The 16,660-nt window shown below is 36.6% G+C and overlaps 1 protein-coding gene across 11 annotated transcripts in view; it reads left to right on the forward strand.

Annotated features, from left to right (window-relative positions):
• The window catches only part of LOC150084219 (MAGUK scaffold protein DLG1-like), an 855,099-nt gene that overhangs the window by 576,352 nt on the left and 262,087 nt on the right, over positions 1–16,660 (forward strand). The window contains exon 1 of one of the 11 annotated variants that reach the window (XM_090375946.1): positions 12,498–12,540. The exons of the other annotated variants lie outside the window; for them this stretch is intronic. Within the exon in view, the coding sequence (XP_090232072.1) occupies positions 12,511–12,540 (30 nt within the window). The 5' untranslated portion in view covers positions 12,498–12,510. Of the gene's footprint in view, positions 1–12,497; positions 12,541–16,660 lie in introns of those variants that run through there. 11 annotated transcript variants of the gene reach the window in all.

Here is a 16,660-nt window from a genome sequence, read left to right on the forward strand (position 1 = left end):
ATGCATATTCCCCAATTAATTTAATGCAGTAATAATAATATAGAAAATATGGGAAGGATAGCAGTTAGAATACCAGAAGTCTCCTTTCTGAGTTGCAGAAGTTAGATGACTTGCACTTAATGTAAGGGTTCCGAGATATCAACGTAGGCAGAACCTGGAAAATATATTTTTTTCCAGGTTATGCCTACTAATAATGATATTCCAGTATTGGAAAAAAATATTTTCCAATACTGGAATATCATTAATTAATTAAAATTACATTGCTACTTTTGTATTCTAAACGTCCATGCTACGGGTTGTTGTCATTTTCCGTATCCTTATACAGCTTCCGATGTCTAATATAGTTCTCTATTGCCATATACGATAGTTAGATTACATAATTTCTATAAACTAATATAAATCTTTGCATTTCTGTTTTTCGCTTACAGCACTGCTTCCAGTAAACAATAACCGCAAACTTTCTTTTTCCAGTATGTCTGTATGTAAGGCTTAGTTTCACTAGCCTAAATCATGAAGTGATGAATGATTGATAATAAAAACTGTTTAGCCTACGGCTTCACGCATATGACTGCCTTTTCCATCAAATTAATAACCTTTTAAGTCAAAGGTTAGTTATTAAGCTAGTTGATCTTAGTAATATTCAGTTGTTCGTGATGAGGAGATACTGTGGTTATGCTGTTATTTCAGAGATTACTGGCCTCCATGAGGAAATAGCGGTTTCTCCACTTGTTACCGTTTGGAGAGGCTGGATTTGAGTCCCGTTGTAGACTGGAGTCATTTCTAAAGGCTACCAATCGGGCCTGTAGTTTAACTGATATCGGGAGGAGGGATTAGGATTTCCCCCATGAGTTATTCCTAGTTTTTAAACCCGCAAAAGAAAATCTGCCCGGGGGTCCCCTCCCACACACATGGCTCTATATGGCTGTCTATATTGATGCATCTAAAAACCAGCAGCAGCAACTGAGACTACCTCACATTCATTAGTTGTGTTTTGAAAATATTTCCATATAAATACTAGTTTCTGAGAATCTTAAATACTAGTGATTAATCTCGATCTTGGCTAACAAATACAGCTAGTTTTAGTGAGCTAAGATCGAGGACAGGTTTTCAACGTAGATGAAGTACATTGTACTTGAATTTTCAGAATTGGGTATGCCCATGAGAAATCTGCCTTCTTCCATAAACTGTGGTATCGTGAAACAACTATCAGAAAGGTGCTTCCATACACGGCTCTTAACGAGCTGGATTCAGATCGAATATACCTCCATATCTGCTGATCAGGATAGATATGAAGTTTCTAATAGGTTTTGTTTATTGTTATTTTTAGCGTAAATACAAAGTTTCATCTTGTAAGAACATTACTCTAGAATGGGGTACATTCATTTCACACTATTATATACATTAATTAACTTATATAATTATATAAAAAGTCAAAAATAAAGGCCTGCTTTTGTTCAAAGTTTCATTATTTTATTCGTTCAAATTTAAATTATTGAACATTCAAAAGCCAGAAAGCTCTTACTAGCATATAAAGTGGAAACAGTTCCTTTATGCATTCTTGAGGACTCGACCGAATGAATGCTAATCTTCATAAACAGTTTTCGGTTGTTAATCTGAAGAAATAAAGGACTGAGTAAAATTGCTTGAATATTCTGAACCCCTGCTGAACTTAACTTTTTTTTTATTTCGGTTACCGCAAAGCTGTTGCTGTGAAAATGGGTAGTATGATTTTAGACTTGTCTTTGATGGTAACCTGCGATATCGATGTACTGGAATTTTAAAGCAACTAATATAATATTTCTATAAGTTTAAATTTGTATTAAATGAAATGCGAGGTTTGTCACAAAATTAATGAGATGATTTTGTAAAAAGTTTTATAGTAAAATTTTCTATAACCGACGGTTCTCTTCTTCAAAGTAGCTTCCTTGGGAAGCTACACATAGACTCCAGCGCTCCTTCCACCCCTTGAAGCCGTGCTAAAAGTCGTCTTCTGTGAGGTTCTTCAGTGCGCCCTTTACTCTGGATTTTGTCGATCGTCCCAAAACAATGTCCTTTTAGGCAATTCTTGATCTTTGGGAATAAAACAAAAAGCAACCAAATCGGTGGCTGCGGGACCAATGGAATAATTTTTGAGGTTAAAACTGCGTAACAGATATCATGCAGTGGCAGAGCGCATTGTTGTTATGCAAAATCCAGTTTTAGGCCTTTTCAGGCGAACGCGTAGTACTCTTTTCCATAGCTGTTCAAGAGCTTCTCGGTAAAAAATGTGATCGGTAGTTTTACCTTGAGGTACGAACTCTGTGCACCATTCCACACTAATTAAAAAAAAAAAAAAAAAAAACGATGAACATCGATTTAATTCCTGATTTTGCTCATTCGTGCTTTCTTTGGGCGTGACCATTTTGCTGTGTGCCATTTCTCGCTCTGTTTATTAATTAATTATTTATTTTATTTATTATTTTTTGTTTCTGGATCGTACTCAAAAATCATGTTTTGTCACCTGTTATCACTCGCTAAAGGAACTCTGGCTCAGTTCCAGTACGATAGAGAAGGTCGAGGCAGTTGCTCTTTAGTGAGATTTTTTTTTTGGCAATGCTTCCGCACAAATTTTGTGCATGGTCAAATGCTCTGTTAAAATGTCATAGATTGCTCGGTGACTCATGTTCAGCTTCTCTGCCATCAATCTCATGCCAACCGTCTGTCAGACACAGAGCCCTTGCCCTATCCATATTCTCCTCTGTTGTTCCGAGACAGGACTTGGAACAACAGGCTTTGGCTTTACTCCCTTCCAAAAAGGCCTTGTTCCATCGGAAAATTTGGGCTCGGGGTAAAGCTTGATCTCCATAAGTTCTTTTTAACTTTTCGGACATTTATGTCGAGCTTTCGTTCAGTTTGACGCAAAATTTTATCGCGTGACGTTTTATGACATATGTCGTACGTTATAAAAAGTGTTCATATGATAAGTGCTGTGAAATTCGTCAAGCAATGATGAATGGCTGGGGTCTTTAAAAAGAGGCCTTTTACTTTATGCCTGTATTTAGTTTCCAATTCAAATTATTATTTCAATTTCATAACATTTGTTTTAAACAAATGGAGTGGGGGGAGAAAGCCTCAATAAAATAATTTTTTTTTATTAGTGCGTAATTTCTTCCGCTGGCCATGTCCACTGAAAGATGGAACAACTTAACGCACGCACGCACGCACATGCAATTGTTCCACCCTCATCTCCACTTTGCCACACACAACAGTGATCCTCAAAATACAAACTTAGCGGGTGAAAAGAGGAGAAATTAAGAATTACTTAGTCTAAGATGTGTCTGTTGAATATGTGTCATCATTCTGTTATTAATTTCTTTCTTAAATTTTTCATTTCTTAATAATTTCCTTGGATATTCTATGCTTAAGTTAATAATTTGTTTGAATGAAACCTTATTTGTAGTAGATTTTGTCATTTTTTGTGATTTAGTAAGACAAACCATCCTTTTATGGTTACTGTATTTACTTTGCTTTTGTATTCTGAAATGCTGTTGTGTCACAATTTGCAGAAAGTTTGTGTTGTACAAAATAAGCATCTGAGGATAATATCGTATTTTGTTATTCAAATAAAAATCTATATCGAGATGGGATAACATTAGCGACCAGTGAAGCATGTTCAAATTTCATTTACAGCAACAACAGATCTCTTTTGTTCTTTTTGTCCGGCTCTGTTCCCTTTGAAAGCAGACATGTGAAACATGCAGCGTCGCATGTTCAGAGTTTTGCATCTCCAGAGAGTTCTGCACGTGCTTTCATTAGAAGAAAAAAATACTAAAGATGCCACTGAATGCAATGCAGTAATTGTCTCTGTATTTATGCGCTTTTGGTTACTATTTTCTTCGGAGTCGTTTGATTTCAACATTACTTGAAATTCTGCTTTTGATTTCTTATGTGACCATTAGTTTGGTAATAAAACCTTTCAAAGTTTCATTGTTTCCTTCTATTGGTGTCCCCAATTTATGTATTTCGTCAGTTGTTTAATCCCCTTATCTGTGCCACGCTTCTGGTTACGATTATTTAGAGTTAGTTTACCTTTGAAACACTTAGGATTTGGAGCAGTAACGTCTTTTTCTTAAGCGCGAATATTCATTTTTTCCCCTTCATCTGCAGATTCATTTTTGATTACAGTTGCTTGCGCTAACGTTTACATGAGAATGCAGGATGCTAGTCACCTGGAAGTTGCAGTTGGCATCATTAGGGGGAAGATGGGGGGGTGGCCATAGTTTAGTCTAAAAAAGGAACTGCTTCGGTGAGCGAGGGAGTCATTGTATCAACCAGTAGTTACAAAACGTTTTACAGAGAAGCTGCATCTCCATCAGAAATTACTGGAATAAAGATTTTTAGTTACTCCCAATTTCAGTATAATAAAAAAAAATTATACTTTAACGAGATGTGCGAGAAGAATACTTGAACAAGTTGAGGAATTTATAGAAAAAATTTCTGAGTTTTGCTTTTTGTTTCTGTTTCAGCAGCATTTGCCTTAAGTACAAATGTTACTTTTAATTCTTCCAACTTAGCTGATTTTTTATTTCTATCACTTTTGTACATCTGTTTTTAGCCTTTTTAATGTTATTTTAATATAATGCTTTTAATATTTTTGAATATTTAAATATTTTACTATAATGTCATGTAATATTTGTAGTTGGATAGAAATGGGAGCTATTTATTTCCTTGTCCGTCTCATGTAATAACTCGAATCCTATTGAATGGATTTTCACGAAATTTTATATTTCGCGCTTTAGAACGTTTTGTCGATCCTTTCCAAATTTTATTAAATCGGACAATAGAAACCCGGAAATTTAGGAATGCATGGGCAAAGTGGCGATGCACAAAAATGAAATTTTCTCATAAAACGATTTTTATTTTAGTAAAACTTTGAAAATTACGAAAAATAAAATGAACCCAAAAATGATGAGTCGTTGCCTTTTTTTTTGCTCTTTTTTTTGTTGTTGTTATAAATCATGAATTATTACTATTTACTAACACGCCTGAAATGGATTGCATTTTAGGGTACATTTTCTAGGTACATTAATAATTTATTATATTAAGCCGTTAAACTTTATCATATTAAATTAAACCCAAGGGAAAGACTGCATACCAAAATTCTTTTAGAGCAAAATAATTTCTGAAAAGTGTGGCTCACTAAATTCAAATACGGTTAATTTTGGCTATACTGCAATAAGAATCAATTTAATGTTATCTATACAGGATGTTTCAGTTAAACGTTTCAGAACTTCTAAGAGGGGTAGGGTACATCCTGACAACTCGAAATCATATAGCAATGTGGGGTCGGAAATGCTTTCCTGAAGCGGTGTTGTACACAGAAGCACCATAAAGAAAAGAGACCGTAAGTGAGAAATCGTTTTAATAATACATGAAAAGAAGCAAAAGGTACATGGATTAAAGTAAGTGTTCGAAGTTTCTTCCACGGGCTACAATGCACGCCTCACATCTCCGACGCATGGACATCCGAACATTCTGGAATACTCCAGGCGAATTTCGAATTTCTTCGGCAGCTACTGCGATTCTTGCAACCAGCTCCTCAGCATTGTCAACAGGGGTGTCATAAACTAGCGATTTCATATGACCCCAGAAATAAAAATCAAGACATGATAGGTCGGGTGACCGAGCAGGCCAACGCACGGGACCACCACGTCCGATCCACTGTTGACCAAATGTGACATCCAGGTAGTTACGAACATCTCCGCTATAATGGGCAGGGGCTCCATCGTGTTGGAACCACATTGTCTGTTGCGTCGATGCAGAAATCTGTTCATCTCTCAAAAGTTGTGGCAATACTTGCTGCAGAAAGATCAAGTAGATAGGTCCGGTTAGACGACACGGTAACAGGTAAGGTCCGATGAGGTGATCTCCCATAATACCGGCCCATACATTGACCGAAAATCGAATCTGTGCTGCACGACGTCGTATTGCATGCGGGTTCTCGACCGCCCAGATATGGTCGTTATGCGTGTTGAAAATTCCTTCCCTTGTGAAGGATGCCTCATCGGAAAACAACACTTCAGCAGGAAAAAGGGGATTTGTAGCACATTTTCCAAGGTACCACTGTGCGAAAGCAATACGAGGTGCATAATCCTCCGGTTGCTGTGTTTGGACACGCTGCACGTGAAACGGATGCATGTCTTGTTCTCGTAGAATCCTCCAGACGCTGCAATGGGAAACCCCGACTGCGTTTGCTAGACTTCGTGTACTCGTTCTTGGATTCCCCTGTACATGCTGCAGCACATTCTGTTCGACGGCTGGAGTCCGTGCTGTTCTTACCCTGTCCCTGTCAGCTCTTTCAAATGAACCTCTCTCAGCTAACCTCTGGTGCAGTCTTGCAAAGAAATTATGACTGGGAATACGCCTCGTCGGATATCGTTCCGCGTACAAACGCTGTGCGGCTGGCCCACTACAATTTGCAGCCCCGTACGCCAAATGCATATCGGCTAACTCTGCGTTCGTGTAATCATCCATCCTACTAACTTGGCGTTCTTGTTCAAGAAATTCGAAATTCGCCTGGAGTATTCCAGAATGTTCGGATGTCCATGCGTCGGAGATGTGAGGCGTGCATTGTAGCCCGTGGAAGAAACTTCGAACACTTACTTTAATCCATGTACCTTTTGCTTCTTTTCATGTATTATTAAAACGATTTCTCACTTACGGTCTCTTTTCTTTATGGTGCTTCTGTGTACAACACCGCTTCAGGAGAGCATTTCCGACCCCACATTGCTATATGATTTCGAGTTGTCAGGATGTACCCTACCCCTCTTAGAAGTTCTGAAACGTTTAACTGAAACACCCTGTATATTATTTTGTTAGTTAAATTAAATTAAATTTTCTGTTTATACTCCGGCACGACAAGGAAGTCAGTAGAGTTTACAATAAATCGTCAATACAAATATTAATCGTATTTAGTAGTCATTTGCTTGAAACCCGGTCCACTCAAGGAACGAGGGCTATGCACTCTTGTCCTTGACCACTCGGCTACGTCAGGCCTAGTTCATTAATTATATCTGAAATAGCGGTGTTATTTCTTTATGTAAGTCCTGTTTTGCTGTGGTTGTCACGGGGTGCAGATATTCTTTCCACGTACTGAAATTGTATGTTCAAATAAGGAAATTATTATTCTCGGAAGTTCAAACTGATAGTGGGATAATGTTGATTCTTCTCCGTTTTTGTATATTTTTTCCACATGTCGCGTCAACTTGCGAGTGCAGTAGTACATGTATTTGAATTGACCGTAGTTCGAGCCCACAGTCTATCCAAAAATAGTCTAGTTGTAAACTCTTTTGATGTATTGTGTTTGTGTAGGAGGATAAACAGAACATTGTTTTCCTTATAAAGTTTTGTTGCTACTACTACAGCAAGCTTATACTCATGCACTGCAGCTTGCAATGCAACTTCATTCTCTGTCAGTGTTCTTTCCTTTCACGTTTTTCTTCTTTATTGTAGTCCCAGATAATTGTGCTATCTTTCTTTATCCTATGAGCACGATAGACATTACAGTCAGCTGTCGTGGATCACTCAAGGTTTCATTTTCGCAGTTTCCGCCGTTCTGTAAGGTTACTATTCATTTCCTAACTGTAACAAAAATGACCATTACAGCTAGGAATGTTGATATATGATGGGCTAGGATTATTGTGTGCCAGTTGGTATAATGCAGGATGGAATAATGACAACCTTTTTCAGTTAGTGACTGAAGAGAAAACGGTGGATTCCCAGGTATCACTCAACAAAAGGTTGCGAATTTATCATCATGCCCGAAGTGTTTTAGACGTAGTGGGCTTGCCTAATCATCCTGTCTACTAGTGGTACGCGTTAACCAATTACTTCAGTGCTTTCCAAAATTCTGGGTGGGATATCGAAAAATAATTCGACATCCCAATCAGAATTTTATAATTATTCGACATCCCGCTCTTTTTATTCCTCATCTTTAAGCTGATGGTGAATGCAACGGTACGCAGCTGCCTTATTTTTGGGCTAGAAGCATGTAGAAAGCAGTAAGAGAGGAAAGATGTGCTGTATTAAACTCAAGCTTAACCAAGGCCATCCGAAATCGACACCGTCATTTATTGGATCTTAAAGAGAAAGAACGTGTCTGGATTTCGCCCGAGTATGTAGCACTTGAAGAAATAAATGTAAATTTTTGCTGTAAGGAGTATTAGTCAATAATTGTATTTTTAATCAATCAAGTACATCAAATCTGAAATCAAAGTTAAAAAATTGCGCATGTGATTAAATTATTATTATGTTATCGGCTGTTTACAGTCTCGATTGAAGAGGACTTTAGAGTCCTCTAGTGGTCGACAAGAATCGAACCCAAGCCTCTCCAAACGAGTGACAAGTGGCCAGACCGCTATACTGTCACGGAGAACCAAAGCCTATCATCATCAACCATTTTCAATCCACTGCAGGATGAAGGCCTCTCCAACAACTTTCCAGTTCCTTCTATTTTGTGCAGTGACCATCCATTTACTACCCATGAACTCGTGAATTTCATCTATCACAAAAAAAAAAAAAAAAAAAAAAAAAAATCAGGAGTCCCTCGTGAATATTTCAAATATATGCGTACATATATTTAAAATATTCATGAGGGACTCCTGATTTATACTGCATAAAATAATGATTACATAGTTCCTTTCCTACTGATGCACAGCAAATCGAATGCTACTTAAATGAGATTTATTTATTGGAAATGCGTGCATAGCTAAACATTGCCTATATTAATTATCTTAATTGATTCCCGTAGTATTGATTACGTGCTGTAGTTCCTGAGGATACCTTTAATTCCAATTCTAGGGACATGTCTGTTGCGGGAACTACAGATTAATTAGCATACGTATATTAAGCCACTGTATGAATCGATTCCTAGGCATAGATCACAGAAACTAATTGATGAAAATGTATTATTCATAACAGTCAGCAAGGATTTGTAAAGCTTTGATTTGTTCCAATGAATTGAATATCTGTGAACATTCCAGCAAAATTCTTTACTCATTCTGTTACATAGTTTTAACAGAACAATTCGATATTCATGATCGCATAACCAGGGTAACTAATCACAGGCCGGTGAGCTCCTGGTCACGTGTACCTTGCGACCGCTGTGTACAGTATCTGCTGTAGTATTAGTACACTGTACTAGCGGAATAATACAAGCAAACGAAACTTATATATCATCAGCATTAAAAATAATCATAATAATTAAAACCCTTATTGTTCATAGTTTCTTGTTTTAACTAAATGTTTGTCTAATTCTTTTTTGTATTTATATAAGATATTTATAAATTTTTACAAAGTTGCCCCCCCCTCTTTTAATCCGAAGCCCCTAATTTGTATGCCCCCCAAATATATATATATATATATATATATATATATATATATGTTTAATTAATTCCTCAACATAATAAAGCTTTAACCAAATAAAGGCTTAGATGCCACCAAAGATGCCTGGTTTTGCAGACTGCGCTTCACACAAGTGGAGCTTATTTCTATAAGAATCCCAATTTTTATCTAAACCGTTCTATTTCTTCTTGATATCCTTTCCAGCTCGTCTGCATTCTGAAATATTCTTTCCAAACGTGTATATTAGGGATTTGGTAACCTGTTGGAGGGTTGTGTGCCTGGTTCACTCTGGTGTGGGAATTTGGATGTTATTGGTGAATTTTTGAGATAAAGATTATTTTCAATATGTTTTGAAACTAACTGTTATTTTTCAAAAATGAGTTCAGAGGGAAGGGATTCGCTATGAAATGAAATTAGAACATAGACATGGGTGGCTTGTGACGTTGGTAGTACTGGCTTGTTGGGATGATTAAATGAAACCGTCTCGAGTGCCGCCTTTGACAAGAGTACCATCAGTTGTTCGTTCCAGATGTATAACGTACGTCAAATGATTTATTACCTTTCCAGTAGGTTGTAACCATTTCTAACGACATACACGCTGTAACTAACCAATGCTTTTTACGGAAATGCATACGATTTTCACTTTTACCGACATTCGCGATTAATAACATAGCTCGTGTAGGAGAGACTGAAATCAGACGCAATTTATTATTATTATTATTTTTTTTTTACATCTATAACAAACTTCTTATAGTAGGACTTCGATCATCTGAGGGTAGAATGCAAACTTCTAAATTGTTTACGTGCATTATATAGCTAATGAACTCTTAACTCGTGCTTAAACTGGAAAACAAAACCTATGACATTCGAATGTCATGATTAATTATGTATCTGCTTGAACTTATTTTAATATTTTGGAAAAGTTTTCTCTTAAGTATAACAACCTAAACTCTTTGTGCGAAATATAACAGTGCATTATGGCCTCGAATGCTAATGTGCTCTATAAATAATAACAAAAATAACGTAATATATAAAAAAAAAATATTGGTAGGTGTATTTAGAAATTTGTTTTTAAAGTGAACCAGTCCACCTCTTTAACGTGGAATAGCTGGACTGGGTACTTTGTAGTACAGTTCATAATACATACACATTTTGTGCGTGGTACTCTATTGTATTTGTTTAATAAAAACTTCTTAAAATTACTCACAACATACTTTTTAGTACAATTACTGTAATAGGTCCGGATCTATTCGAATCCCTTCAAAGTATTCAGGAATTTTTGAAGGCCTCTTCAACAGGTGATATATTTCGCCGATCTAAGATGAAGAGAATGGGATTTTTCCGTGAACTATTCCGTTTATAATTAATCTGCAGCCATTGTCAATCCATTGCTGGCTGTAGACCTCCTCAACCAGTCATGTTGAGGGAATGGACTATAATCTGCCACCCTGGTCCAGTGCAGGTTGGCAGTCAGGGACTTGTACACCAGCCTACTCAAAGAGTGTGTGCTATTGCACTCCCGCTTCTTCCAGTTACGTGCTCCGTTGTCTTTACGATTTGCCTTCAAACAGAAGTACTTACTAGATCAGTCATGTAACCACCTGCTTTTCTCCATGTTGGGTAAATGTTTATGTCACCAACCGTACAGCTAATCGACCTTTGAGCATCCGAGTTGCTGGGTGTTTTGATGATCTCAATCTGTCGGTAGAGCATGTTGTGCTGTCAACTGGGCAGCCACAACCATTTTGGAATGTTCGCTATTCACCTTGTGATTTCTCTTTTTGGAGTTGAAGCATGGTAACTGCTCTACCATCTACTTACCAGCAGCATTTTGCTGTACTTTGCGCTCAATTTACAGAGTTTTAGCTAATTCGAAATCTGAGACATAATTCGGCTTAGGGCCTTTCCAGATAGATACTAACCCTAATATATATATATATTGAAGAGATAGAGATATATTGAAGAGATTCATACTGTTATACTTGCATTGCAACACATGTAATGCGGTGTTTCTTGTGTACTGACTTATTGGCTTCATTGCATACGGTTTGGTCAACATTGACTCCTTTGTCGTATCTGAATAATTCTGCATTCTTTTTATAATTCTCATAATGTCAGCACCAGATGCCTCAGGCAGGAACATTGTGAAGGGGACCTGTGGTGGGAATCTGGGTTCCCCACGAGGAAATGTGAGCCATTGCGGTGACTGTTTGCCCAGGGTGCGTGCTAGCTCTCTGCTCATATGATAGCACTGAGTTTCAATCTCGTGAAGCCAGAAGGAATTTTTACAGTTCTTTTTTCTCCCCTCCCCTCTCTTTTCTCCTTTTCTCCACATCGGGCCGAGTTGATCTTCTGTAAGAGCTATACTCATTTTCCTCCCGGAAACTGGAATTTCATCCAGAAAAATAGTGAAGCCAGCCATCGAATACACGAGGTCTAGAGAATAGACTGACACCTTTACACACAGCTTTCTTCGCATTGGGTCAGACAACAACGCAGCACATTTTGTTATACTAATTTCCCACAGATGATTCTTAAAAACCGTCTCTCATCTAGGCAGACAGTATAGCACAGAAAGGGATTAAATAAATCATATCAAAAACCCGTGATCATGCTTTGGTTCTTCTGCGTAAAGTTTGTAGGGAGGAGGTTGTTTTGACTGGACTTCATATAGGCTATGCGAAGCTTGTTTGTGAACTTTTTAATTTTGCCACACCACGCTCTCTTATTTCCCGAGAGCCTAGGATTATCTTTTGTTATGAACAGTGCAATGTTAATTTAATGATTGAAAATGTGCTAATCAACAGCTCTAATTTATTAGTGAACGACGTAGAGCTTTTAGTTGGCTTCCTTCAAGCAGATTTTAACTGGCAATTTGATGGGTTTTTTTTTTTTTTTTTTTTTGCAACTGATGAACTTGCACAGCTTGTAACCATTACCGGTAATTTGTTTTGTTTTTAAGTTTTGTTGGTTTATTGAAATAGCCTACCTTTCATGTTTTAACACCTGTCTTTTTATGATGATGTACTCCCCCTCCATCTTGTTAGTGTATTATTCATAATGTGGCAAGTCTTATAACAGTTTAACCCTTCTTTTTTTTGTTTACTTCTAGAAACATGGATTTGGATTATGGCCCTAGATGCCGCTGAACCAGAAACTGTAATTTAAAAATATATAAATTATACTATTTAAAAATAATGACATTAGTTAGTACATTAGTATCATTACTGCATAGTTGATTTTTTTGAAAAAACCGAAGTTTGTACATTGGCATCATTATTATAACATCTCATAATGTGAAATCCTTCATAACGAGTTGCCCTCCTTATACTTCAAATAAGTAACGCTTCCCCATTAGAGAAGACTACCGTTACTTATTTTCATTTGAGTACTACTACTCAGACAGCACTGTTTCGAAGCTATTTGGCTTCTCATCAGTGAGCGAGTAGGGACCCAGAGGTATAAGGGTTACAGCCCAGTTGACTTATTTACACAGTATGAGAGACCCCCAAAGGTGTGTTTAGACTAATAATATTTTAGGGCAGATGATGAGAAGCCAAATAGCTTCGAAACAGTACTGTCTGAGGGGTGATACTCAACTGACAATAAGTAACAATAGTCTTCTCTAATGAGGGAAGTATAAGAAGGGCAACTCATTTTGAAGGATTTCACAATATGAGATGTCACAGTGATGCCAATGTACAACTTCGATTTATCCAAAAAATTCAACTATGTAGTAATGGTGCAAATACGCTAACTAATGCCATAGTTTGAGTTTTATATAGTTTGAGGATTTCTGCCCTAAAATATTATTAGTATTTAAAAATAAATACTAATTTATTTATTTATATTAAAACAAATCAAAAATGTACAAGAGTTTAATCAGAACCTCAATATCTCGATCTAGGTCACTTGCGGTGCTTATGGCAATAAACAACTGTTCAGCCTCACTCAAATTATATTAGTTATAATCATATGAATATTAACCCAAACAGGGGGGGGGTGACTGTAGCCTACCTCACGTTCAGAGCTATCATGGTTTTAAAACATTTCTATATTGATTTAGCATGCTTTTGTCATTTATTTTCATTATTTTTTTCCATTCTGAGTTAGCAACAAAGGAATCATGGAATCCTCTATATAAATACTACCCATCGACTTCAGCCAGGCATTTTGTTTCTCAAAGGACTAAACAGTTCGCTTAATTAACCAACTGTGAGTTCCAGAAATACCATTTGTATCCACGCTGTGGAATATAAACTTGGTTATTTTAATCCACCAGTTTACACTAGCAGGCAGTGGTTCTGAAACTTTTTTGACGTAAGAACTCCCTGCCCCATACGCATCAAATTTTCCATAGCACCCAAAGTTAGCAGAATTGTTTCTATATTAAAAATTATTTCAGTGCGAGTATAAGGAATTTCAGGAATTATTTGTGGACCTCGTGGACCCCCAAATATACACGGATGCTGTTTGAGAAACATTGACATAACATGCATCATTTTAATGTTCCGTAATCAGATCCGCTCTAATATCCTCAGACGCTGCGATGATCTAACAATGCATGGGAGGCTAACGACTGAGATTCACACTTTTCTGAGTTTTTATATATATATATATATATATACACACACACACACTGAGGAAGTTTTTACGCTGCTGTTGATGAGACATGGGAAAACAATTACGGACGGAAATAAAATAAGAAATGAAATTCATATATTCCTCCGCCAAACTGTTGTAAAAGAATAAGGCCTTCCTCCCACCCGCTGAAGAAAACCTCAAATTTCGCATGTCACAAATAGTCAGTCGGTATTGCTTATGCTTTAGATGTAAAGAACTCATTTTAGAGTTCTTTTCCTCTTAAGAACTTTAAAGGAATTCTTTAGGTTATGTATTTTGCTTTTGAAATATATAGGATGGGTTCTATTATTGATTCCTAAAGGAAGAACATTACAGTTGATGCTCTCACTTACGTGTTCTAATTTGAGGTGCTCTGTCATATTTCTCTGAAAAATAATATCAACATTGGTTATAAAAATATTGACAGAAAAAGGGTAAATGGTGACCTCAGTGGCGTGTGCTGTTGTGCGTATTCTGCTAATGCCATTGGAAAAAAAGGCCATTTGTGTTTCTGTACCAAATTGATTCTCGTTGCTTTAGCCTTTAGACCTGCTGACTTGGAGTGATAAGGCGATTACTTCTCCCTTCCAGTTCGCAACCACAGCAGCCGTACAGAAAAGGAGCTCGTTTTCACTGGAAATATGGACAGTTTAGTGCAGTTGCGATGGCGACAGTATCAATTTATCTGTCGGTGCAGTTGGTGTTGTCAGCACCGATTGTCGATGTGTATGCAGCTGTTGTTGGCCTTCATTGCTCAGCCATCACTGAAACAGTCGAGTAAAATACCCGGCTAACGTAATCTCGTATAATATGTACATACAAAGGTAGTGAGTTCTGCAATTGTTGGGCGTCCTGAAAGGAATTATCCATTTATAACCTTCAGATCCCTTCATCCGAAGTTATCCATTTTATGCTTATGTTTCTTAAAAGCGGATATTTAACCTTTATAACGATATATTCCAAATCAATGAAACGGACCTCCGTTTCATTGATTTCACATATTCTTTCTCTCATTAACTCATTCTGAAATATTGCAGCTCAATTATACTGTTAATTGAAATTTCACCAATCCTCTCCTACTACAGAATTGACAGTTTTGAGAAGAAAAATATTTATCTGATTTCAAACCTTCGCTCTAACGTGATTCGGAAAACTTTAACTGATTTTACTGCTGTAACTCTCTGAAATTTGTAGCAGATGGAACTTTTGAACTTTGCAGAACTATGTAGCAGACTCCTAATTGCAATATTAATATATTCTTTGTGCGGTACAAGTCCAGCTATCCGTCATCAATGAGGATTGGGAGTTGCCAGTTACACGAGCATTACTTTTATAAGAAACTACAAAACAATGAATAATGCCAGTGTGAAATTAAACTTCTTAATCACATCAGTGTATGCACTGTATTTTATTTCTTTCGATTTAATTTTAAAGTACTTGTTTTCAGACTTCTTATTACCTATTGTGTTAAGAAGGACACCGCATTTGGAACAGAGGTCCAAGTGGAAAATTTCGTGACGCTCGTTAATGAAATATCTTGTTATTTGTAATACTCAAGTATGTGAATGACATTACCACTATGACTCAGAATGGTGTGCTCATGTCAATTTGGAGCCTTGTTTTTATATCATAAATTATCGAAGAGCTAAGGTCATAAGTATAAGCTCATGATTCAAAATCATGACATAAATATATTAGGCTTTTCACCTTTTTTTTTTAGTCTTCTACAAATATCTTGTTTCTTTTTTAAGATTAACAAAATAAATTTACTGTTTTTTTCCTCCCCTCAACTTTCAGATCTCTTTAGGCACGTTATTACACATGCCTAAACTGCCTGTTGTCTTTCGTCTGTCAGTCTTTATTTGTCCGTCTGCCCATCCGTCCTCATGTAATAACTCAACTTCCGGTAGATGAATTTTCATGAAATTTAATATTTCGCCCTTTTAGAAAAATTTGTTGACCCATCACAAATTTCATTAAAATTGGACCAGTAGAAATCGGGCATTTTTTTTTTTTCGCTCATACGCATCACAATGCTATCCATATACTATATTGAATTTGGGGCACTTGATATTATACTAGTCTTCATTGTGGTGCATTGATTGGAGCATTGAATGAATAATATGGCGGATGCGCACAAACGAAATGTCGGTTCGCGCATAAGTCTTTGCTTTTTGTTATCAGTTTACTTAATGCATTAATCCATAATGTGCTGTTTCTTCTATTCTTTCTCGCTTGTGATTTCCTCTCACCGTGTGGTCGTCCAGATGCATGAACAGAAAATTTATTTATTTGTTTATAAATTATTACGTTTTTTTAGTAATATGATTAGATTATATTAATCACAGCAGAAACGTCACATGCGCGTTATATTTCAATTGTTATTAAAATCCAGGAAGAAATAAGTACGCTGCAGTTAAAATTATACTACGATTGTAATTTATTAAATTACAGAACTTATTACAGAAGTTATTAATCAGTTAGTAATTAATTGACTGATAAGAAGGTGCAGTAATTAGTTATTTACATTTCTAATATAAGAAATGGAAATATGACGCCTCTGAAATGTAACGCACTGCTTACATTAAGTGACCGCTAGACTTCTGCGCCTGAGGAGATGACTTTTGATGTTGTGTAAACTTCATACAATATTTTA

This window comes from Mastigoproctus giganteus, chromosome 6 (genome assembly GCF_048544385.1).
Source record: "Mastigoproctus giganteus isolate SK-2022 chromosome 6, ASM4854438v1, whole genome shotgun sequence".
Taxonomy (NCBI): Eukaryota; Metazoa; Arthropoda; class Arachnida; order Uropygi; family Thelyphonidae; genus Mastigoproctus; species Mastigoproctus giganteus.